Here is a 26,246-nt window from a genome sequence, read left to right on the forward strand (position 1 = left end):
TGCCTTTGTTATTTCTACATCAGCCATTTCCATAGAAAGATATTTTTTCTTTTATTTTTATTTATTTACTTATTTATTGATTGATTTTTGGTACCGGGGATTGAACTCAGGTCCTTGCGCTTGCAAGGCAGGCCACTGAACCACTGAGTTAAATCCCCAGCCCTATATTATTTTCTTTTAGAAGATACTTCAACATGCAAAACTGTAAAAATGGCAGAAGATAACAGTTTCAAGCTTTGAATTTAATTTTTTTCCCAAACTGGCCTATATCAAGAGCTCATAAATGGCACATTCTGGGAATATGCCATTATTTTCATCTCAAGAATTTATAATCTAGGAAAAAGAGATTATAAAGTCAGAGAAAGAAATATGGTGGTCACTGTGAGACAGGGAGGTTGTAGGTTTGGGGGTAGAGAATAAACACGCACACACACACACACAATGAAAAGAGGCATACCTGCTCCCAGGAATTTAGAAATGACTTATATACAGTAACAGGTCGGCATAAATGGGTATTTCTTTTCTGTTCATTACAGCCAACAATCATTCAGTCATTAAAGGAAAACATGAAATATCTCTTTATGAGCACTAAAAAATGACTGCATTTATTCAAATCTTTTCTAACTCACTTAAATCTACATATATCTTCATTTAATCACCAATAGGAAAAAAAGAGCAAGACAGCATGAATTTTCACAAAGCATTGTCACAAACATTTTGTCTTCACCATAGCAAAAAAGTTACACCATATTTATCCTTACTTTTTAAGGTTTCAAATGCATTTGAGATTACTAATTATATAACAGTTTTATAGTACTATTATTTTTTTGTTACTTTGGCATAAAGAATCATCTAGTCTGTAGCAAGAAGTGAAGAATCAATATAATTCATCTAGCACTATGGGTCAGTAAGATATACGAAATGCATTTTTGTCAAAACACGCAAAGTGCTTAAAACAAATTATGTTAAACTGCTAAAAATTATGACAGCTATGGAAATACTTCTAGTTAATATTAACAATGGCCCTTAGGAATATATATTATCCCTCTAGAGTGACTTCAAAGTAGAATTAGAAGTGATTATCTGGTAAACTCATGTCACTCCCCTTTGAGTACACATTGATATAATTCACTTATTATAATAATTGTAATTTAAAAACAAATTACAAATTATATGTATTTTAGTAACTTCTTCAAAGTACTTGAAATAGAATTCTGAAAACTTTTTATGTAATAATAAAGTGTTCTTTTGGATTTCGGCATGTGTATGTGCTGCTGAGGATAGAACCTAGGGACTTGTGCCTGCCAGCAAGCACTGTACCCTGAGTTACTCTGTTAGCACTACTTTTGAAATGTTTTTAACACAAGTTAATAGAGAGCTGCATTAAAATATAAATCAAAGTGAGTATTACAATAAAACAGTACTTACCTTTGTAACACAGATTTTCTCTACAGCCCCCTCCAAAACTAGGTGGACAAGCAGAACAGGGTCGTCCATGCTTATAAGGGGCATGCCCCCACCAGTTTCCCCTTAAAGAGATGTACAGTAAGAGGTAGTGTAACGTCATGATTTACAGCACACTGTAAAACACCACTATGTGAATCCTCTAGGTAATGACCTTTATGTGTTAGACTTAGAATACAGACCTATTTTAGCATAGAATCCTTTTGGTTACTAGATTTGCATGTAGATTACTGTCTCATTCTTTTCAAAGTAATCTGCTATTTAAAAGTCTAGCTTTTAAAGAATGCTAAATTCTATTATGGGATATTCACCCATATCTCATGTTTTAATAAATACAGACCATAAATTTAAATCTGACCCTAAGAATTGGTTCTCTAAAATTTGTAGCACATTCAAATGTTCTATGCACAGATGCAAATAAATTCCTCAATTATCTTTACCTAGTAATTTCTAATCAAATTACTCAATGTATATGGAATATAATAGCTCAATGAGTAAAACTGCATATACAATATGATTCCTGTCTTCCTAAAGATTGTATTTTTAATTTTCATATCCCTTTAGCACTGACTTTATGAAGTAAGCAACTATAATTATTACCATATTAAATAAATTGAATAAAAACATTAAACATTGCTCAATACATATATTGAAAATGAGACAATATCAGAATCTAAATTTAATTTCATGCTGCTCAGAAAAATTTAAACCTGGAAGCAATGTTTCATCTACTCACTTTGGGGAATAATTGCACACCAAGTAGACAGCTTTGGGCCAAATCTGCCCCCAGATATTCATGTTATGGCACAAATTAATGGCACAGCCTATTCTGCTACTTGTTGCCCACACCACCTACAGTAGAGAAAAGACGAACTCAGGACTAGCAAGTTGAGATGAAGGAAGACAACATATCTGAGAGAAAAATGGATAAAAATTGATCTTGAAAAACTAATATAAAAAATACTTTTTCCCGAGGCTTTGTATCATGCTTAATTCTTTTTTTTTTTTTTTTTTTTTTTTTTTTTTTTTTTTTTTTTTTTTTTTTTACCGGGGATCGAACTCTGGTCCTTGTGCTTGCAAGGCAGGCGGCGAAACCACGGAGCTAAATCCCCGGCCCCTAATTCAATTTTAAAGAGGTCAATATGGCAAATAGCTCTATCTGGTCAGAAATGTCAGAATTTTCAGAATACTAACTTCCTGAATAATTCAAATGTTACATTTTCACAAACTTACATGTCCTATGAACATTTTTTATAACAAAAGAACAAAATTTTTAAAAAGGAAATATTCAGACAAAAATGTAAGTATTTGAATGTCCTAAATGTTAAGTACTTACATTTTTTATACAACATAGTCTTTTTCCTGTGCCACTAGTAGTTAAATGCTGATCTTAATCTTATCACATGCAAGGGTATACAGAACAATTAGACTCACTGATAATAGGTTACAAAAATGTTAGAAACTGACGACTGGAGAGCTGAATCTGTGAACTTGTTTTCATTGTAAACTTAGACATTTAAAACATTCAATACCAAATATGAACATTAAATATAAATATACATGCAATACATATATAACTAAACATAAATGTATATAACTGTGTTATAAATATATTTATAAATATATTTAACACTAAGTAATATATACTGCACACATGTAAATGCTGAATGTTATCAGTAACTAAGTTTTTTTTTTTTTACTCTTTGGAGTAAAACTTTGCTTTCAAAGATAGTAAATTACTCCACCCTCATATATGTTTATTAACTAATACTTTTAAGTAAATATTTGATCTTTTTCATGATAAAATTAATTTGTTAATAAAAATCTGTAAGACTATTTCATGTGAGCAATGTGCTTTTTATATAACTATACCAAATAATATAAGACATATATTCAGTACTTTATATTCTCCCATAGTTTTACTATCTCAATTTAGAGGAATGGAGTATAAAATACCCAAAACATACCTGTGTGTAATGAGTGCATACAGGGCCAGAACATCTAAATGGACAATAAGGGTTGCATTCATGTTCATATGGGTAGCTAAAATCTTTCACCTCATCATACCATGCTTGTACGTGAAACGTTGGAGGTCTATATCTATTAAAAGAAAATCATCACAGAGAACAAATAAGAGAAAATGTAAAACAAAATATTACAGAAAAGATTAACAAAACTTTAAGCAGGTATTTTTGTGCAAATAATAAATATTAAATCCTTATGTCCATTACATTCCGAACACATCAATGATTTAAAACAAAAAATCATATGGGGTTGGGAAAGACAGGAAGGTGGGGATGGGTATTAAAAATGATGAAGGCGCACTATATATGGTTGTCAACTTCCCAGGATGAATGTAATTTTCATGCATAGCAAACATATACTAATTTTTTAAAACTATAAAATACATGCATCTATGTTGCTGATTTTACTAGTATGCATGATATTTGGTTTTTGTTACTTATTTTGTGATTAGTTGTTCTTCTCTCAAGCAACAGCCTTTGAAACTTTGCAATAGTGAATTAAGCATTTCATTTTAAACACACATTTTCAGAAGCAAAACGTTTCATTTTAAACTACCTTCCCCAATGCGCTCCTAAATTCTGTCCAATGGATGGAAGCAGGCTTGCAGGTCCATGTTCCCACAAACAACTTTCAGCCCAGGATTCTGCAGATCTTTCCAGCTCTATATCCCATATCTACAGTTTAAACAAAAGGAAATTAAAGATGAAGATATACAATATGAACGTAAAGAGTTTGGGCATTATTTTTAGAATTTAAATTTATTCAGTGCTTATGTTTACTCTCTGTGTATTTGGCTTGGATTCCCATATCGCCTAGATTTTTGCAATAGCATTTTTTTTGTTTTGTTTTGTTTTGTTTTTTGAGATAGAGTCTCACCACCATGTAGTTGAGACTGAACTGGAACTCATTATGTAGCCCAGGCTGCTCTTGGACTCACAGCGATTCTCCTGCCTCGGCTTGGGATTACAGGCATGCACTACCATGACTGCCTTGCAATAGCCTTTTTGACTTTCAATCTTCCCTACAAATGTTTAGTACAAAGTAATCATGAACACATTTAAGTGATTCTTTGATTCTTCTGCCTGAATACATTCCATAAATCTCCATTCACAAAAAGTCCAAGGTCCTTGTTTCTTATCATAAAACAGACTGTTTCTTGTTGGCATTGTTTCCTGTACCTGGACATCCTTTTCCAGTCATCAGGCGGACCCCTACTCTTAATTTACCACTCAGCTTTACATAACCCAGTCTCTGTGATACCTTTTCAGTTCTCTTTGGTGTAAATTATGTCATCCTTGGCCCCCTGTAGTTTTGTTACACTCCATTGTTTAGCAACTATTGCACTGCAATATTGATATTTGTTCACATGACTCTTTCATGAGACTGTGAGTCGAATGGGGCAAGCATTTAATTCCTGCTTGTATCCATTAGACTATTTTCTGTGTTCACTGTATAGACAATAAATGTTTGTTTAATACATGATAAATAGTAAGTCTGACTCCTACAAAAATACACATTTTATATGTATAAAATTCAAGGAGGGTGACTGGCTTATTTTATTTTATTTTGGTACTGGTGATCGAACTTGGGTCCTTGTACTTGTGAGGCAGGCAGTGGAACCACTAAGCTAAATCTCCAGCTACTGACTCACTTTAAAATAAGGTATAAAAAAAATTAAAATTACAGAATGATTACTGAAATAACTTTTCAAGTTCTGAATTTAGAATTCAACTTTTCCTTCTTTTGTAAAAGAGTCATATTACTAAGTATGGTAGTAAAAGCAAAGCATGGTCAAGTAGAACTGAGTTCAGTCTAGAGACTACCACTGCAGGGCTCTCGGCATCTCCCAAGGAGAGGAAAACAGGAATGGAACTTCAGAACAACTCAAAGGGCAGCACTGAGGCTGCAGAAGGGAGACAAGTTGAAATGATACTTAGAAATTAAAACTTCTAGAAGTTGAGAGATGACTGATACAGGGAGAAAGAAAAATACGGGAAAAGAAACAGATTATTGCAATTGTATATTCCTCAGGTGGAATTTCAATGATCAATGGAATGAGGGCAATATATAGGCCAAGCAGAGAGCAGGAATATATGATTGGAGTTCTGGAGACAAAAATATGTGCTCTGAAGATACGAATTCTGCAGAGATTAATTTCTTCAGCAAAATAGAGATGAGTAATGAAAAACTCCATGACTATCAAAACTAAAGGTGGAAAAAAGTGAGATACTAAAGAAAGTAGGAAAATGAGATTAAAAAGGTAAAGGATTAAATTTTAGAAATGATCAAACAGGAGATTTCAAGAGTTGCGTCAGTAACAAGGTCAAATGCCACAGACATCAAGAAATGAGGTTTGCTAAGTATTAACTTATGATGAAGAGCAATTTCAGAACAATGATAGGTGGCGAAGTCAGACCACAGAAGGTTAATAACTGAATGATATAAGAAATTAGAGAAAAAGCAAGTACAGGTGATTTTCTTAATACTTTAGAGAAGAGAAAGAGAGATGGAGTAAGAGGTCAAAAAAGGTAAAGATGTAGGGATCTAAGGAAAACGTGTTTGCTTACTTTGATTTTAAAAGATGAAAGGACTCTAATGTGATTATAGGCCAGAAGTAAAAGATAGCAAGAAGGACACCAGGGAAAAAAAAAAACATATGCATATGTGCATGCATGTGGGTGCACACACACACACACACACACACACACACGAACTTTCTTCATTTGGTCATACGATTTGTCTTAAAAGAATATTCCCTCCCATTTGACTGTGAATCTGAAATACAGAAAATCATGCTTTCAAAGTCAGTGAGATAAAATTTATACAAAATTAAATAAGTACCTTTCTTTAATCTTTATTATCTAGAAAAATACAAAAAGTATATTTGTGCAATTAAAAATGTAGGAGCAGTAAGAGTAGTTGATTTTTTTTTCTTTTTTTTTTTTATTGAGTTTATTGGTACATTTAGGGATACAGTACAGTTACATTCATTGTTGGGATCATGTACCTTTACATAGCAAGTCTTGATTCTCATTTTTTTCCCCTTACCTCTGCCCTCCCTTCACCCCCTCCTCCCCTCCCCATCTACAAACACTTTATTTTCATCTTTTCATTCTCTCACATTTTTTTCTTTTCCCTTTTTGTTCTTCCCCTACGTATCACACCTTCCCTACACCTTTAGCTCCTTTCCTCCCATTTCTAAATATCAGTAATCTTATTAGAATCTTATGCATTGTTGCAGAATATTCACACCAGGGAAACTATTTGGTATTTACACATGTGGGACTTATTTATTTCACTTAGGAGTATATCTTCAATATGTATCCATTTTCCTATGAATGAATCTATTCTCTCGCTCTTTATGGCTGAGTAATATTCCATTTTATAGAAAAACCACAACTTCTTTATCCAGTTTCCAACGGATGGGCAAATAGGTTGTTTCCAAGATTTAGCTATTACAAACTGTGCCGCTATAAACATGGGTGCACATACTTCTCTGTGATATGATTCTTTTAGTTCTCTTGGAAAGATACCCAACAGAGGGATGGCTGGGTCAAATGGAACCTCCAGTCCAAGCTCTTTGAGGTATCTCCATATTGATTTCCACAGTGGTTGATTTTTATAAAAACTTTACTTTTACTCTAAACTAATGTCAAATATTCATCCTGACCCATCTCCTGATATAATACCTGAAACATGCTACAAACTAGTATTTACAAGGAAAGCTCTTTATTTGCTAAATGGTATGATCTTAACTTTATTATTTGTTTGACTCAATTTTATAATTACATATTTTATTATACAAAGATATAATTCAAGTTGTTGTTATCTGACCAAACAAAATTAAGGTAACAAACAATTAATTTGAATAAAATCCCCAAATTTAGATAATAATTTGAATGAAGTCCCAGAAAATGGGAAAAATGTTGATTTCTGCTTGTATTTAGTAAATTGGAGAAATAATCATTCCCTGAAAAGCAATCAAGTTTCTAGGTACAGCTGCCTGGAGAGTAAGTTGTCCTTAAAAGGCAACTTTGTCTTGGCTTGATTTTGTCTAGAAATCAGGTTCTTGCAAAGTGCTTTATATTGCAAAACTGTATTTATTCATAGTTTTTCCATCTAGCCACCTCAGGTTCCAACGCCAAGCAGAGGAAAATCATAATGAGATCCTATTTGGTTTTAAAAAATGCTTAGAGGGCTGGAGATTTAGCTCAGTGGTTCCTCTGCCTGCCTTGCAAGTACAAGGTCCAGAGTTCAATCACAGGCGTGTCAGGGGGGAGCCTAGAAACCATTGTGATGGTTTTGATATGCTCTTCTCATGAAAATAGCCCATTGCTGTTCAATCTCAGCTGAATAATGATTACTACAGTCACAAACCAAATGAGGCACAAGATGCCTAAGGCTATGTTAGGAAATAAAGCTTCTATCTTGTATTTTCTCTTTTAAGACAGATCATGACTAATCTAGGCCAATAAATTAGGAGTACAGCCAAAGGAAAGAGGTAGCTAGAAAGACAATGTGGACACAGCACACAGAGACAGAGATTTCCCAACCCAGGCATGGGAGCTGTAAGTGTGCATGCCTTTAGCAGACTGTAGCCCAGGTCACCATATGAGAGAGACCCTTTATTATGGACCATCCAGGTAGCCTAATGAAGAGTCCTGAGGGTCTTCACTGAGGGTCAATATAATAATGTTTTACACATTGTATTGGACAGCTTTCCAATTGCTGGGACAAAATATTTGACAACTATAATTTAAAGAAGGGATTTATTTTAGCTCATGGTTTCAATGGTTTCAATCTATAATTAGCTGGCTCCAAAACGGAAACATTATAGGCAAAGGAAAGATATTCAACTCCAGTATTGGAGAATCAGAGCATGGGAAGAGCTCAAGAAGGGGCCAGGGATCTAAAGTCACTGCCCCTTGACCCAGTTCTTTCAACTAGACTCTCATTCAGCTTTTGATGAGTTTAGGGTCCTCACATCCAATGACCTTTTTAGGATTCTATTAATCCAATCAAATTAGGGTCATATAAACTGGCACATACAGGATTCTGCAATCATAGATGTCAATTTTCTGTCAAAACTGAAGATAGATCCTTTTTAGAGAAGATATATCACGATTTCCAAACTCACAAATCTATTTCATTTGTTTATATATTTGTTAAATAGAAATTGGAATAAAATAAAAAACATACAACTGTTTTTAAAGTATGACATAAGTTTTTTAAAAAAGCTTTTTTTTTTAGGGGCTTTTTGAGGGGGGTCTTTTTTTTTTTTCACTTTTCTTTCTTGGTACCGGGAATCAAACCCAGGGCCTCATGCTTGCCAGGCAGGCAGGAAATGCACTGCTAGCTACATCCCTGGCCCAATATGACTTAAGTTTTAAGTTTAACCCATTGAAAACAGAGAAGGAAGCATATCGAATAAACTATAATGTTGCTACAACATGAACATATATTAATAGATAACGGAAATAGAGGGGACATTCCACTAAATCCAATTCTTTATCAATATTTAATGAATATAAATTGTTGATCATTTAAAAGTTGTCATCTATTTAAAGAATTTAATCAAGCATAAATGTGTTGGTCAAATTCAATAATACAAATCAAAAGGATTCTTAAAAAAACACAGCACTAAAACATAGCTGCCTGGAAGAAATATCAAAATATGACAGCAGCATGGCATGTGTATTTTTATTCTACAACATGATATTTCAGGTTTTAGGACCAACAATAATTCATATCCACCCTATTTAAATGTAGATTGGGCTCTATGAATTTTTTATTTAAATTCAGGTTTGTAAATTAAGCCACGGTGGCCAAAGGACCTTCTCTTTTTTCTTTCCCTCTGAACTACTCTTCCGGTACTAATTTAAAGTCAAAGCACACTAAAATTACTTTTTCTTTAAAAAATGGGAGTTTGACATGTGCAACAAATGAAGTATCTCTATTTTTCAACAAATGAAGTATCTCTATTTTTCAACATCTTTAAGTTGTTTCTTCTTAGAGCATAAAAATGTCTTCAATTAGGTTTTATTACCAAAAGAAACATTGAAATTACCAGATGTTCTTTATTTCCAATGATACTTTCAGGCAATCCAATAGAGAGGCTTTTATATTTCATGTGTATGTGTGAAAATATAAATCCTCACAAAGGACTTTCAAAAGCAAACATAGAAATAGGTAATGATTTTAGTATAAAGATTTGAATTTGTAGAAATTGGGGATTAAGTATTGTAATTATGTAGAGACACATGGAAATTTAATTGACTGTCATCCTTATATATATATATATGTATAATTCAGATTCCTACCAGCACACTCATTACCCCACTCTAGTGAAATAAAAAATCAGTAACAGTTAGAAGGTATTCCAAAAACTATATAGTTTTCAATAGAATATTACTAGCCTACCAGTAAGTTCTATTATTGTGTATGAGGAAAAATATAATATTTTTTCTTTCTCTTTATTACAGAAAAGTTTTTTGCTCTTAAAATTGGCTATTTTCAAATTCATCTTCATGACCATAGCAAATTCATAACTCTCTACAGATTTACTGTACATTTTTTTTTTTTTTTTTTTGTACCAGGGATTGAACTCTGCACTTTGCGCTTGTGAGACAAGCAGCAGCACCACTGAGCTAAATCCCGGGCCCTATTTTACATGATTTGAAAACTCATGTTTTGGTAACTATTACTTTTACTTTCTCCAGGACTGGGGATTGAGCCAAGGGTTTTCACAATGAGCTCCATTCTGTATTTTTTTTATTTTGAGTTAGGGTTTCAATAAATTGCTAAAATGCCCAGGCTGGACTCAACCTTGTAGTCCTCCTCCATCAACCCCCGAGTGCAGAGTGCTGGGATGGGATTACAGGTGTGCGTGGAGGAACTATTTATTCTTCACAGCTTCAAAATTAGTACTGCAGTACATGAACCAAGAGTTAAAAGCAATGTCAATTAGTCATTAAGAATTTGTCTGCAAATGAGCATTTTCTGATAACTGAGGCTTGCTGCAATGGGTTGAATATGGGTAGGATTCCCCCAAGGCCTATATGCAGACTAGATCCTGGTGTGGCCTTGTTGGGAAGTACTACGAAACTTTCCAGAAGTGGAGCCTTACGGGAGATCCTTAGGTGACCAGAGGGCACGTTCTCAAAGGGATGTGAAACCGTGCTATGTTCTCTGCTTCCAGGCTTCAGATGCAACCACTCCCTGTTCTCCCTTCATTCCCCTCCACTATCCTTACCAGTGGCCCCAAGCAATAGGGCAACCTGGGCTTAAACCTCTGGGACTATAAATTAAGTAAAACTTTTGTTGTTATATAATTAATTACCTCAGGTATTTTGTAGTAATATGCAGAGCTGACTAATACCATAGTAAAAAAGTAAGGTGGAAGGTGGGTCATTCTTCATATAAAATCAAACATTAAATTAACACGATATTTGTTATAGTTGATTATCAAAAAATTCTAAATAATGCAAATATAGAAAAGGCCTAATTTGTTATATCTTTTTGCAAAGTTGATATGTCTATAATGGATTTCCAAGATAAATGCAAAACAACAACAATAAAAAATCCTGACTGGTTTTTACGAATCATACTATTAGGGCCAGTCATGGTAGCACATGCCTATAATCTCAGTACTGGGGAGGCTGAGGCAGAAGGGTTGCTGAGAGTTCAAGGCCAGTCTGAACTACCTAGTGAGATCTTGCCTCAAAAAAAAAAAAAATCACCATATTATTAGGTAGCCTATTTAAATGACAAACACCAGTCCACAATATAATCTGCATTTCAGAGTAGACATTTAAAACAAGCATCTGTTTCTGACAAAATAATAATGTAAGCATGGTAGCACTGGAAAAAACTATTTATGCTGGAAGTCTAGATCTGGGTCAAGGCTGCTGCCTTTACTTGTTGCTTGCTGTTCTTGCTGCCTCCTGCCTCCTCCATTCCACACTATGAACTGTTTTTTCTCCTCCATGATGTGCCTCTGCCACGCCACCATGCCTTAGACTGAAATCTCTATAAATTGGGAGCCAAATAAACCTTTCCTCCTTTAACTTTAGGTGTTGGGTATTTTGTCTCAGCAATGAGAAAGTAACTAAGTCATACACAGTGTTATATTTTTCTAAATATCATCCTTACCAAATTATCCTTACTTTGCCACCGTTTCTAGAAAATCTGGTTTAGAAATTATCCATCTTAATTAAAAATTAAATTCCTCCCCAACCATTTGTGTTTTCCTATTTAAATAAAAAGATGCAATTTTAAAAATCTAATGAAGTAAGTTGCCATTTGATTCTCTGTCTAGTAAAAACCTGACCTCAAACAATTCCAATAATCTATTATTCTATGAAAATAACATACTGGATAGTACAATTCTTCATTATCAAATCTTTAAAGCCATTTTCTTTTCTCTCAAATAGATACCAGTGGGATAATAAGTAAATAATTCTGTGCTAACATAGTGAGCGTTGTTTGTGTGACTAAATCACCTAGTATAGAAAATTACCATGGAAAAGAGCTGTAATACATTCCTAACAACTAGGAGATTACCTCAAGTACTTATGCTTCACCTGTTCTGAAAAGACTTTGCAGTTATAGGGAAAATGTACAAGGCTCAGATTTCAAAGGAAGCACTTATGTTACCAGGCACTGAAGTGCTGCCAGCTACTGGAAAAGCAGAATTATCTCAAGGCAATGTACATATTATGGGCTCTCCTAGAAATTACAGATTTAAGAGGCATGTGAGGCAGTGTTTCACTTAAAATCTACTTTCAAACAAACCTTTTCTTTTAAGTAGCAAAATTTAAATCTTTTCAAAAAGTAGTAACCTATTTAGAGATGTTACATTTTATTAAAATATGCAAGAATTAAGACATGTTATGCACATGCACCAACTTCCCATGATAATAAATGTTATCATTATGCACTGCAAACATAGAGAGGAGAAATTCATCACACACACAAAAAATGAGAAGCATACAAGGCATTCTAACATCTGTAATGGCCAGTGAGCTTGGCAAGATTACACAAGCATCAAAAACTCATGGCAAGTTGGGCATGGTGGGTCATTCCTGTAGTCTGGGCATTCTGGGATGCTGAGGCAGCAATGCAAGTTTGAGCCCAGTATGAGTAACTTAGCAACTTGGCAAGAGCCAGGGTCAAAATTCAGAAATTTCTAAAAAGGGCTAGAAATGTAGTTCAGTGCAATAGTCAGGTCCTGGGTTCAATCGCTAGTGAAAAAAAAAAAAAAAAAAAAGAAACCAAGGCAAGGCATACGGAATAACAAAATAATGAAATAATGACATTCTTGTGAGATAGTACTGCTTTTTATTGTTCAAGTCGCTTATAGCACTCTTAATTAAACAACCCTCTCAACCTGTGCTTCCCATTCAAGAGATCTGATACTCTTAACCCATCTTCAGTCAAGAGCAGTCCTTCCCCGCAGTGCTTTCATCATTGTTCTGGATATGTAATCTTAGTCAGTCATTTAGTATTCAAGATATGAATTGTTTGGGGCAACTATAGATTTTACATCTTACTGCCAGCATCTTTAGTGGTCTGTCCAGAGTGTTGGCGGTTCCTTTGTACTGTATGAGTTGCAAAACCAAATAGGGGACATTATGTCCATAACAGCAACCCCCATGTTCATTCGTTCCCTGGCCTCACCTATGAGCTGATTGGCTTATTACCAAGTTGCAACCCCTCCATCCATACTTGTCCACTCTGAAGTCCTCCTCCCTTCCTGTTTACTCATATGGCCTATAAAGTTTACGCTGTCATTCACTGCACTACACATTTTACTGTCCAGGAGAATTATGCTATTAAGTTGATATTTCATTTTCTATACCTCCATCAAATATAATAATTTATTTTTTGTTTGTTTTTTTGACACAGGGTCTCACTATGTAGTTGAGACTGACCTGGAACTCACTATGTAGCCCAGGCTGATCTCGAATTCACAGCAATCCTCCTGTTTTAGCCTCCCGAGTGCTGGGATTAAAAGCGTGCATCACCACATCCAGCTAATAATTTAAACTGTAGGCCTTGGGGCAACTCACTGGTCAAACTCTTGAATCTCTCTGGATTCTAAGTATTTCTCAAAATGGAGAAAAAAGGGGATTCCATTTTCTTTCATTAATAGTTATAGTTGTTACCTTATAAACAGAATAAAAAGAAAAAGCAGAATTCTTAAGTCAACTATCCACATCTCCATTTAAATCTAGCTTAGTCTAGGAGGTGTCTGTTGTCTTTTCCTCAGTAAACTATATGCAAGCAGTTAATCTAATTGCACCTTGTTGATGAATCTGTTAACTAGTTGAAAGGGAAAGAAAAAGAAAGAGAGAGAGAGAAAGAAAGAAAGAAAGAAAGAAAGAAAGAAAGAAAGAAAGAAAGAAAGAAAGAAAAGAAAGAAAATAGATTTATAACATTAGTGAGATCATAGGGTTATCTAGGTTATTTGGTCAGTATACTAACCTACTAATACAAATTATACATTTGAATAAATAGTTCCACAAATTCATTTTTAGAGTTCCTATACAACTATATATTTTCATTCAATTTACAGCGTAAACCTCAATATTATATGGCCAGCATCTTGATGTATACTATCTAATATTGAATACTTTAAAAATTGATCCTCTACTGATGCCTTTATCTCTTTCATATCTGCAGGAGTTGCCTAGTCAACCATCTCCAGTGGTCAAGATGGTGACACCATGTGCAATGTCCAACCAAAAAAGGCATTAATGCTTAATGCTTAACATTTCTCTGACTTTTTGGAAATAATTTAACAGACTAGTAAGCTTCTCCCATATTTATTAGACTTCTGACTTTAAAACAATGTGAAATAAGTACACTCAAATTACCTTAAAACTTTATATATATATTTGACTATCAAGATTACATAGGAATCTCCACAATTACTATTTCATAATGTCCTATCCTCAGACTCATTTCCTTCTTACCCACTCAGTTTCAGCTGATGATTTGGTTTCATAGTTCACTGGGAAAAAGAGAAGCACCTGAATAAAAATTCCCTTCTGTTTTAATTATCAAATATAGCAAACTTCCTCCTTCTATGGCCATACCCTCTTACTTTCCTGTGAGAATAAATGAACTTATTTTGCATTTATATTTTCTCCTTTCTATCATTAACTTATAAGCATGCTCACTAAAAAATGTAGAGTTTTCCCTATTCCCTTCTAGCTGTCCTTTACTTTTCCAGTGTCCTTCATAACAATGTCATCTTGGGAAGTTAAGTCATTTCACCACTTGCTCACCCTCAATTCTCTCCTTGCCTCTTCAGTAGGACTTCAGAACATACTTCCCTGCTGAAATTACTCTTATGAAGTTTACCAATGAAGTCAATATTGATAAAACCATTACTGACCTTTCTGGTTCTTGTGCAACTTTTCAGCAACACTGAAAAAAGGTGACCTTTCCTTTGTTGATTTTGTGGTTTCATCTAGAATGTCCCCTGAAACTCTCATGTGCTCAGAGGTGGGGCTTTTGGGAAGTGATTGGATCTCTTTTTGGGAAGCGACTGGATAAGTGTAGGGTGCTATATTTATCAGTGGAGTCATGCCACCCACTAATGAGTAGAGTAGCTGAATGTGCTGATAGGAGTTGAACTGTTTGGAAGAAGTGGGTCACTGGGGTGTTACTGGAAGAGTAGATCTCCCTCCCTGCATCCTGGCCACCATGATGTGAGCAGCTTTCCTCCATCAGACCCTTCCACCATGCACTTCCTGTCTTCGAGCCAGCCAATTATGGACTGAATCCTCTTAAATTAACCACTTCTTTAAATTGTGGATCCTGAATAAACAAGTGACTAAAACAGTTGATCTTTCTTCTTGTAAGCTTCTGGTACACCACACAATTTTGTCTTCTCCTGCAATCTTGATGGCCACTTGCTCTCAGCTTCTTGGTAAGCATCTCCTTTTTGCTTAGTACTGTCTTCCAGGGCTCAGTCTAAAGCATTCAACATTCACCCATTAAAAAAAAACCCCTTTAAAGGATGCTGCTTAGCCAGTTCAGTTCAGATTCCTCTTAAAAACATCTTGATTTCCACATTTTCAAGTCCCATTTCTTCATTAACCATTAAATGTAATTGAGTGTGTCATGACACCTAAACTCCTGAATTTATCTTCGCCTTCTCCAGTTTCTCCTCCTATTTCAGCAAATGCTTCAACATTTCACAAAAGGGCCTATAGAAATAGGAACTTTCAAAATTCCTCCTTAACGTTCATTCTTCACACTAAACCTTTCAAAAATACCAGCCAGCAATATTATTTAAAAAATTCATGGAGACTACCCACCTCTCTTCATCCTTATCAGTCTCACCCTGGTCTATGTCACCATCATCCCTCACCCAGAATAAAGCAATGGATTCCTTAACTTTCTACTTTCAGTCTCAGCCATCTTTCAGACCACTTTCTATATAAGAGACAGAGTAATTTTTGACATTGGAAATAAGATCACATCTCTCCTCATAATTTTACCACCTCTGCTAATGAACTCTAACTTTATGTTTGAGATTGGACAATATAACCACATAACTGCATACTTGTCAAATTCACTTGTGTAGCTCAGCTGAACCTAAGGTTAACATGTTCCAAAGTTGAACAGCTGCATTCTCTACCAAAAGCTGCTGTATCTCCATCATTCCTCACTTTAGCAATTGGGAACTCTGATGCTTCAGGTTCCTCAAGCAAAAGCTGAACAGTCATATCTCACATTCAAAATCTTCAAAAATGAAATGCTACTACTTCAAAAATGAAATAAGGTGATAAACCCCCAAGACACTACAACAGCAATTAGACAAAAGTAATTGTCTTGTTCAGCATTTCACAATAAAATTGTCATCTTTTATTATGGAAGAAGTGAAGTAGTATGCTGTGTTTGGGGGATAGGAGAGCAGAATGAGCAAGAAAAGAGCAGGAATCTATATCCTGGGAAATAAGAAGGTTGGATTCAGGTTCTACCTACGTTAAGCTCTTGGGATAAAATGTGTGCTAAGTAACTAGTGATTTCTGGAATCTCTGTAACCATTCTGGAATCCCCTGTAAGTTGAAGGATCTGGAGTCTTCTCTGTTGGTATTTAAACCAGAATAGAAACTGCCACCAGTATTTAAAAACTTATACCCAAGGATTGGATCTGTTTAAATCTTGCTCTAGATGCAGAAAATCCCAGCCTACTGGCTGCTTGCTGCCAAGTCAATTTTATTAACTTTGCAACAGACTTCCTTGAATTTGTCAAGATTAGAGGTATTAGAGCAAGGTTCATATTCATAGTGTTTTACTTCTCACCAGCTCCATGGCTGTCACCCTACTTCTAGCTTCCATCAACCAGATTACTATTTGCCTTTCTATGCTCACACACTTGCTTCTCCTTCCACAACTTAGTCTATTTCCCACAAAGCTGTAACACTCCTAAGTATAACACGCTACTTTGCTGTTCTAATATTCAAATGGCTTTTTATTACTGACTAAACATGAGAGTCTCTACAACAACTTATATCTGTCTTCCCCAAATACATTCTGATCTCTTTTTCTATAGACTTCCCAGGCTTCCTCTGTCATCCATGGAACCATTTGTGGAGCCTAAAGATTCAGAACTTCACACCTCTTCCATGCAAGAGAACTTGTTGTGTTCACCGCTGAATCTGAGACTGGCAGGTGGTAAAGACCCAAGATACAGTGAATGAAGAAATCAATAGCAGTACACATCTAAAATCTTGTGGCACTTTTCATATTCTGGAGATTCATTTACCTATTGCGATGATATCTCTTGTGTTACCTTTCTAAAGCCTTGTTTATGTAACCTCTTTTTAAGGGAGAATCTTTAATGTCCCAGAATTCCAGGGACTTCCTAAGGGGTAGTTATTACATTCCATAGAGTTAGGCTATAATGTCACTTTCTTCCCTGTAAATACTGCCATCTACATGCAATTTTAAATTAAGGTTTTGTGAACTTTAAAGTTTTGTAGAAAAAGATATTTGAAGTGTAACTGTATTATTGCTAAATAATACTATTGTATAAAATAACACATTAGGAAAATTAAATAAGCTATTTTAAATTTAGAGTAAGTTATATTAACTTTAAATAAATAGATGATATTCTATGAACCAACAAAGAAATTTTGTGTACTTTTAAGTGTATATAGATACTCGATTTCAAAGCTGAAAATATTTAATATTTAATTTAATTATAGTCAAGCACCAGTACAGAAGAAAAAAACTGTCTTATGAATGTTGCAATAAAAAAACTTAATTATAATGGATTCCTGACACATTTAGCAAGATTAAGAAATGTGTAACTAGACATGGTGGTACATCCCTATAATATCAGCTGCTTGGGAGACCCAGGCAGAAGAACTGCAAGTTCAAGACCAGCCTGGAAAACTTAGGAATACCCTATCTCAAAATAAAATAAAATAAAAGGGACCAAAGGTATAGCTCAGTAGCAAGCACTTGCCTAAAATACACAAGGACCTGTATTTAATCTCCAGAACCAAACAAACAAAAGAAATCTGTAGACACTAAGTTATGCCTAAATGAATTATGAAACTACCATCTTTTTAGCTGCATTTATTTTGGATATAAGTTGCAAATAGCAAAAACAAAAAATACAAAACATGAATTTATGAATGTAAACAGACCAACTCACAAACTAAAGATAACTTTTCATATTTCAGATTAACAATAGCCTGTTCAATAAACAGCTGGCCCATGATCAGTGTCTAGAATTATGTGCTATCCTGAAGCACAGAGGAAAAACCCTTAAACCCTTATTTTCAATTTTAAGCATGATCTTAGAAAGAATGTAGGTGACAAACTGGAACCAAGCCATTACTTGCTGCAATGTGTACCACAGACTGAAAATACCACCCAGCTCAGAGCCTCTGGCTATTTAGCAAGAGGAAAGGTTTTCAAATGTATTTTGTTCCACATCTGGCAAAACACTATGCCAAGGTTCTCCCCAGATCCTCACCCACATGTAAGGTGAGAGTAAACACGGGAAGCCATCAACTCTCCAAGAAAAGTGCGAATAGTTCTCAAAAGACATGGAAATAGTAGCAACATCAGGAAATGGTTTATGTAATTGTCCCATATGTCCTGTTTATTTCAGTTGCTAACTACATTGCTAAACTACATTCTAGATATGGGTATGCCTTGTATAATACTAAACATTTTTGTATTTTAGTCAATCTATAATGTTTTAAGAGAACCTATATTAAAATTTGTGAGAAGAGATGAATACTCATTAATTTATTATATATTGAAAATATTTGAGTGCCTTCCTATTACCTTTGTAGTCCAGGGCAACTTTTAGTACCCTATAATATCTGAAAACTTATAAAAAACACATTGGGCCGGGGATTTAGCTCAGTGTTTCGGTGGCCTGCCTTGCAAGCGCAAGGACCCGAGTTTAATCCCCAGTATGAAAAAAAAAAAACAAAAAAAAACACATGTACTTAAGTTTTTGTAGTACTAAAATGTCTCCAATTTCCCCTGTCTGATGTCTTACTTCTAAATCAATACTATTACTTTAATAATTTTAACTCCTTTCTCATAAACTATTTTCAACACATGTCTAAGACACAATCTTACCTATTCTTCCATCCATCCCTTCATTGAACACATATTTGTTTATCATTCAAACATAATCAATAAACATTTACTGAATACTTCACCTTTTATATGTACCGGCCACTGGAGAGTAGAGCTAAGTCAAACCTGCTCCTAACTCTTTTAGGAATTAAAAGTCATGGAAAGGGAAACAGACCTGTAATTACTTCATTGCAACAAAACAATACAGTAAATAGGTGACAATAAAGTATTTTAGTAATAGAGCAGGGAAAAGAGAAGAAAGCTTCACTGGAAAGGCTATATTTGAACTTAGTCTTGAGATATAATAGGAGTTTGTTAGGAGGAGACAGAGCACAAGCATCCAGGCCCAGAGGACACTGGACGAGCAGAGGTTCAGAGACATGAGGAAGCACACCTATCATCAAGAACAGCAAGAAGATCAATGTGAACACAGGTACAAGCAAGGTAAGGGTTACGAGGCAGATTGAACCATACCTGCTTCCTTTTCTAAGCTAACCATGGAAGGCTTCAACAGATAAGCCTCCTAGGAATCAACACAAGTTTGGTTCTGTTGAGTGACCACAGATCTGATTGACGAACAAAGCACCCATAGTATCTACCAGTGAGGAGGTTGGAGTAAATTAGAAATAAAGTAGGAATAGATTGGTGTAGCCAGGTTGTTGGGAAGCTGTGGAATCAATGTAGATATGAAATAAAGAGCAAAGATGAGGATGAAATAGAAGAAATGGATTCAAAATACATCCCTGAGACAAACCCTACAAAATTTGGCAGGCCATTCTGTATTTGTTTATGTGTATGGAAATATAAGACAAGAGTTGTCAATGTGTCAAATTATTTCTTTGAATGTGTCCTAGAAAGGAAGAGCAATGTGGATGATACTCTCTGAAAAAGAACCCAGGAAGGAAAGCAGGCAGAGAGAGTGGAGGAAAAGGATATGATATTCCATTTTCCTTTTAGACATTTTCTGCCTGAAGTTACTGCAGAATAAAATTTCCCAGAATGATCCAAAAAACACTCCAAATTATAAGAAGTGCACAGAGAAGGCTGTTGGATGGAGACACAGAGTATGAAGCCATAAATATATGGTGACATTTAAAGTCAGAGAAGTAGATAAGGCCTTGCAGAGAGGGAAAAGGATGACAGTAAAAATTTGGAGAACAAATTTTAAGAGATGAGCAAGAAATAAAGATAATAGGGAACAGCAAGGCAAGTGATGGGGTTTGAAACCCCAAGGAAGGAAAGGCTTTAAAATTGTGAATCTTTTCCACAGTGTTGAGCATCTCATCTCATTACAAGCTGTGGTGTTTATATTTTAATACTGATGTTAGCAGTGAGAGAACCATTGCCAATGTGTGCAGCTGTCGGGGTTCATATACCACCAAGCAGCAAAGACAAAGTGTGTACCAGCTACTATCTATACCCAGAGCAAGCATTTTTTTCCCCCTCTAAAATCTACTGCCCCTTAACATCAACTTCATCTGATGACTTGCAGGCTTCTTTCTCAGTTTATGCTAAACTAGATGTGGATAATTTTTCTCCTTAGAATTACTGGTTCCTGTCATTACTCATCCACCCCCAGTGTACTACAGGTATGGACTTTCAACAGTTTAATCTGTTTTTAGTTCTCTCCCACCAGCCTGAGAATTCTTGCTACTTTGCATCTGCTTGTTCTCATTTCTTTAGCTGATTTATGCTCTCCTGTCTTACAATTCATGGTGCAGACCACCTTCAAGAAACAACATATATCTGTGGTCCCCACTTATTAGCTCTCACAACTAGGAATATTGCATTATTTTGTACTCCACTGGCATAATTCATATATGTGGAAGAAAAATTCTGTTTCCTTGCTTAACAGAAAAATTGCAAACACATCAGTACTTTCTTCTCAATTATCCTATAAGCTCTTCAAGGGAAGACATTGTCTTCCAGAGTTGCTTTTTAACCCTACAAATAAAATGAGGCTGAGAATAGGGGCAAGGATGTGACATTAATGAGTATGGATGAGGCTTGGCCACAAAGCTAAAATAAGCACCAACTGTAAATGAGGCAGCTGCCTGTTCAATCATGTAATTGGAAGTGACATCTGGGGTATAAGTTGCCAAAAGTGGTGGCACCTATCATAGGACACTGCAGATTTTCCAGGAACCAGTTCATTGGCTAGTTTTTAAATTCTATTTTCTCAGAATATATTTTAAGTAATAATTTGAATAAATTGTATTTCACAAGATTGATCAACATCTGTGCTTATATTGCTATAAAATGCATAAATCAAAAGTATTTCCAAGAAGTAGGTTTAAAAAAAAAAACTTCCACCTTAAACTGTGTGTTCTAAAAAGTGTGTTCCAGCATTACAGAGGGGCATTGAACTCCTCCACAGCATGGTGAATGTCCAAGACACAGTTCCAGGGCTAATAGTATCTAAGGGCAACACAACATAAACCCTGGCTGGTTTCTGAATCTACATTTCAAGGACAGAACGAAACCAGTGAAACTAAAAAGAAAACCCATATAAACATCCCAGACCAGACATCATACAATAGGCGGTGGGGGGGGGCACAAGGAATCACAGAATTATTCTTCCATGATTTTCATATTACTTGAATCACACACAAATATTCTCATATTTCCTTTTGTGGGTTTGAACTCCCAAGTTCTTCTTTTAAATAAAAGGTAAGTGAAGCCCCATCCACGAGGAGTAAGTATACAGTGGCTGATTTGGAAACCTTCCATCATTGACACTGTTTAAAGGCTTGCAGAAGAAGAAGCCAAAATTTTTCACTTTAAAATGCACAAAAAGGGGGGAAAAAAGGAGACTTAAAGATATAATATCCTGCACAGAATTTGGAGAAGAAATAATAATTTCTTGGTAAATTGTAGTTAACCAAAATGAGAAGACTTAAAACTATTTATGTAGGTCCTAGTAATATTTACTGAGACCTTGTAATACACTTGTTAATGAGCTAAACTTTCCACAGGTTATCTCACTTTGTGTCCACAAAAACCCTCTGAGGTGAGCACATGCCCCAGACATGAGGAAGCCAAAGTAGAGAGAAAGTGGTAAATGCCCAGTGTCACCAAGCCTGCCGTGTCTGTCAGTGCTAGGATTTAAACCCAGGAAGTATTATTTCCTGATCCAAGTCTAAATCTCTGAGTTTTCTTGATTACTGCCCACTACCTTTGGGGTAAAAATATTTTTGAGCAAAAATTAAAATAATATAAAGTTTGTAATGGGTAATTAAAATTTAAAACATCATGGATCTTGAAAGTTATCTAAATGGAGAATACCCAGCACAAATTATTGTAGATGCAGAATAAAAGAAAAACAATGCACTAAAATTAACTGCACCCTTCAATGCACCCAAAGGAGAAATATAATTTCTGGTGTTGCTTAAATAGGCTTTGCCATCCCCAACCACTTTTCATTATCAGGCTTTGCTAATGTGTTCCTAATTCATAGAAATGATACTCAGATTTTTTTAAAGTTTTCTAAATATGCAGAATATGCCAATAGAAAGAAGTTTGTTTCTCAAACTTGTTATGTTGAGTAAGGCTAAGTTGAATATTACTTTTACTTAATCTTTTGACCAGCCTTATTTTCATACTTAAAAATTGACAAATAATTTGGAGCACTCTAACATAAATCAACAGGAATCCATCCTTTCAAATATCATGGCATCATTTACATATTTGTGGGAAATAAAGGCCCTTGAATATATATTATATATAATACATATTATAAAGTACATAGAATATAATAAACGCATATATATTCAGAAAGTTTCTTCAAATTCTTAGTCTCTAAATTTTTCATATCCACCATTGATAAGAAGGTTCTATCAAGCATTAGTATGGAACTCTTCTACTAGGTCATTTAAAAGTATTTTCAGTACAGCAGCCTTCCCCATAAGTGCAGAATTTAAAACGCTTAGTAGGATCACTGTATCTGAAGATATTTAATTCTACACCAAAATTCAAAGAGCTCTTAGAAAAAAGAGAAACATTAATAAAAGAATGTGCAGAAGAAGATATCTTGAAGATTTTTTTTTTATTTCACACAGGACAAATGGTAAGGGATTAAAGAATAGCATGAAGTTATTTCATCAGGGTAGCTGAAATTATCAGTAAACATTTCTGTTGTATATTCCACTTGAAAAATGTCCTTACCATATACTCCATATTAGAAGCTGTTGGATACACCTGACTTCGTAACTTATTATGAAGATCCAAGATACTCTGCATGTCATTGTCTGTGATGGCCCTTTTTCCTCTCTGCTTGGCTGTCCACCACTCACCGTCCTCATCCATGTATTTTTCCAAAAGTTTTTCCAATAGAGTGGCATTAGGAACCACCATGGCTGGAATTGCTCTCGCCATGAATAGCACTGTGGTTACTCTGAGCCACTCCTGCGCGGTACACTTCATAATGAATGATCTCAGGATTTCCCTAGGAAAATGTCCAAGACAGGCTCTTCCACTCCTTTTAGCTAAAATGACATGTCACATGATTAAGGTGAAAATACTTGCAGATATTAGTTTTCTAGTAACAAAAGCAACACAAAAGTTAAAGGAGTGTGCCAGTGTGATCTGCCTATGTAATGCCAGCAAGTGGTCAACCACTTTTCAAAATAACTTAATCCGACCTGTTGCTTTCTTCCAGAACACTTTATATCATGCAATGTCTCCTCAAAATAGAGAACTATATTTTCAATGATGCCCTTGAGGCAAAAAATTCATAGCAAAAGTAGCCTAGGAAATTCGAAGTTTGAAAATAATTTCTGAATTACAAGAATTGAAATGGCTATACATTACACATAGCCTGCAAAGCCTACTTCCTACTTAGGATGTTTACTTGTCATATGATCTACAAGTTCACATTTCTCTACAGAGTTTTAAGATTTTTTTTTTTATGCCACTGTTTTATTCTGATGTCCCTTTTCTGGGTAACAGACATTCACAATGTCCATAAACATTCCAAACTTGAAGGTGAATGTTTTTAAAGAAGTAGAAAATTGCTATTCATACATGTATCCATGAGTACATAGAGAGGGTCCGGGGACGGATCACTGGGAGACTTCTTTTTTCCAGGCAAAAGTCAGTAACTCATTGTTTCTGGAAAGTTTCTGCCTACCCTGTGGCTCTCACGGGAGACAGCCAGCAGCCCCGCGGCAACTTACTTGTGCTCCCAGACACAGCAGGCCACTTAGTCCCGAAAGAGGGCGCAAGTTCGAGGGAGGAACTGAGCCGCTCACAAGAACAAGCTCCAGCTCATCTCCCTAGCCTCCGCTTTCCCAGTATCCCCCCTACCCTTCGTGCCCACCATTTTCTAAAGTTAGTTGTTCTTTATTTTCCCTTTAAGTAACGTTCAAAAGGAAAAGGGGGGCTAAGAAAAGGTGGCAGCCTGACCCCCCGCCCCAGCGACGCATTTTAGAAAAACTCTTACCTCTGCAGTGTAGTCCCCTAGGACAGCAGAGCGCAGCGGGACGCCCGCCTCTGCAGCCGCCTCCAGCCTTCACCAGCGACTGCAAACCCGCAGCCCTGTTAAAAGGGCCCGGAGCGGCGGGTCTCTGCGGGGAAAGCGGGTGATGAGGAGGACGCGAGCCTCTGCCTCCTCCGCTCCTTTCCAACCTGCAAGCGGCAGGCAACGCGCACCAAAGTTAGATCGGGGAGTTGAGGCAGAAAGGGAGCATCCTCCTTAGCTTGCTAGGTGGTCGATCGGACGACTCTGAGCTTTCTCTGTAGGGTGAGGGGCGGGGACAAGAGCTGAGATCGGCGGCGACCTAGCGCTCCAGCAGGGTGCAGACTCCGCGCGCAGAGCCCGGCGCCAAGCGCTTCCGCCGCTTCCTAACGCTCGCAGACATTTATTGCGGTCCCCGCCAGCGCACGTCACCGGGCGCCCCTCCTCGCCCACCCCACCTCCACCTCCACCCTGCGCTGGCCGGAGGCCTGGGGAACGTCAGAGCAGCTCCCCGGCGCCGAGAAGCCTGGGCGCTGGGCTTTTGTGGGGGTTCTTTGGGATGCAGAGAAATGGGCAGGGGACCCTGCGGGAGGTGTGTGTAAGGAAGGCCTGAACTGCTTCCTTTCCGCTACCTGCTTTGAAAAGTCCTCCTCCCAGTTCCTCTCTGATGAGACGCTAAAATGCCTCTAACAACCCGGACAAGAAGGAGCTGCGGGTGATGCAGGGATGTGCCCTGCATCTTCAGTCTTGGAGACTCAGGGCTGTCTAGAAGGTATCTAGAATGGAGATGTTCTCTGGCTCCATGAATCCTTGAAGAGGGCCAGCTGAGGAAGGAGTTTCATAGATCTCTGGAGAGGCCTGACAGTTGAGAGTTGCTTTACACTCAAAATAGAACACACGGTCTTCCCAGGGTGATCACAGCACATTTTCCTTCTATCGATACATACATTTATGGAGTAATATATGAAGTCTACCTCAATTTATCAATGATAAGCTGACAGAAATTCAAACCTCCCCTCTAGACTACTCAGTGGAAGGACAACATGATGTCCGGGGTGGACATGCATTCTGGAATTTACTAATTGTACTAAATATTACTAATGTTAGACCCACAAAGGTAAACCCTACAAAGGGTTTACCAAGGTAAAACCAAACCTGTAGTGCTGCTTCTAGAGGAACATTTAATCTATGGGATTTTTTACTTTGACAGCAGTTGTTTCGCTGATTTACCTTTGCTTCCCATCTATAGTGAGTCACAACCTTCATTCTCTTTAGGTTGAAATGTTGTAGTCTAACATAAGATCAAACAAAGTAAAACATTTTGGTAGTAACTATCACCAAATCTCTATCTGCCTCCTCCTATCTGACTACACTAAAAAACAAAGAGAATGAGACCTGGAAACCTCAGCTCTAAGTTTCAAGTGAACATCAGACGGTGCTTCTCACAAACAAGGAAAGGGAGACACCACTTACCCAAAGGAGGCAGAAGGTATAATGTTCTCGAGAACAGAAAATGTTCATAGGTGAAATTTCATGAGTTTATAGCAGCATAAGCACAAAAGAACTGTTAAATCTGTCCTTTTCAAGTATTTATGCTTAATTCTCAGGTACAGGGTTCAGAAAACTGACTTTCCTAGTAACTTGTAAAACCCACAAAGATAGTGGTAAAGAACAGTTG

The 26,246-nt window shown here is 36.3% G+C and overlaps 1 protein-coding gene across 2 annotated transcripts in view; it reads right to left on the reverse strand.

Moving 5' to 3' along the window:
- Crispld1 (cysteine rich secretory protein LCCL domain containing 1) overlaps positions 1–25,223 on the reverse strand; it is a 39,188-nt gene extending 13,965 nt beyond the window's left edge. The window contains exons 1-7 of one of the 2 annotated variants that reach the window (XM_010611259.3): positions 25,201–25,223; positions 24,554–24,738; positions 23,278–23,597; positions 4,045–4,163; positions 3,432–3,564; positions 2,201–2,316; positions 1,429–1,529 (exon numbers count right to left, since the gene is read on the reverse strand). In XM_010611259.3, coding sequence (XP_010609561.1) covers positions 1,429–1,529; positions 2,201–2,316; positions 3,432–3,564; positions 4,045–4,163; positions 23,278–23,535 — 727 coding nt within the window. In that variant the 5' untranslated portion in view covers positions 23,536–23,597; positions 24,554–24,738; positions 25,201–25,223. Of the gene's footprint in view, positions 1–1,428; positions 1,530–2,200; positions 2,317–3,431; positions 3,565–4,044; positions 4,164–23,277; positions 23,598–24,553; positions 24,739–25,200 lie in introns of those variants that run through there. The other variant, XM_010611260.2, reaches the window with a different exon arrangement.
- Between the last annotated feature and the right edge of the window lie 1,023 nt (positions 25,224–26,246).

Source organism: Fukomys damarensis, unplaced genomic scaffold, assembly GCF_012274545.1.
Source record: "Fukomys damarensis isolate Sample0158 unplaced genomic scaffold, DMR_v1.0_HiC HiC_scaffold_5, whole genome shotgun sequence".
Taxonomy (NCBI): domain Eukaryota; kingdom Metazoa; phylum Chordata; class Mammalia; order Rodentia; family Bathyergidae; genus Fukomys; species Fukomys damarensis.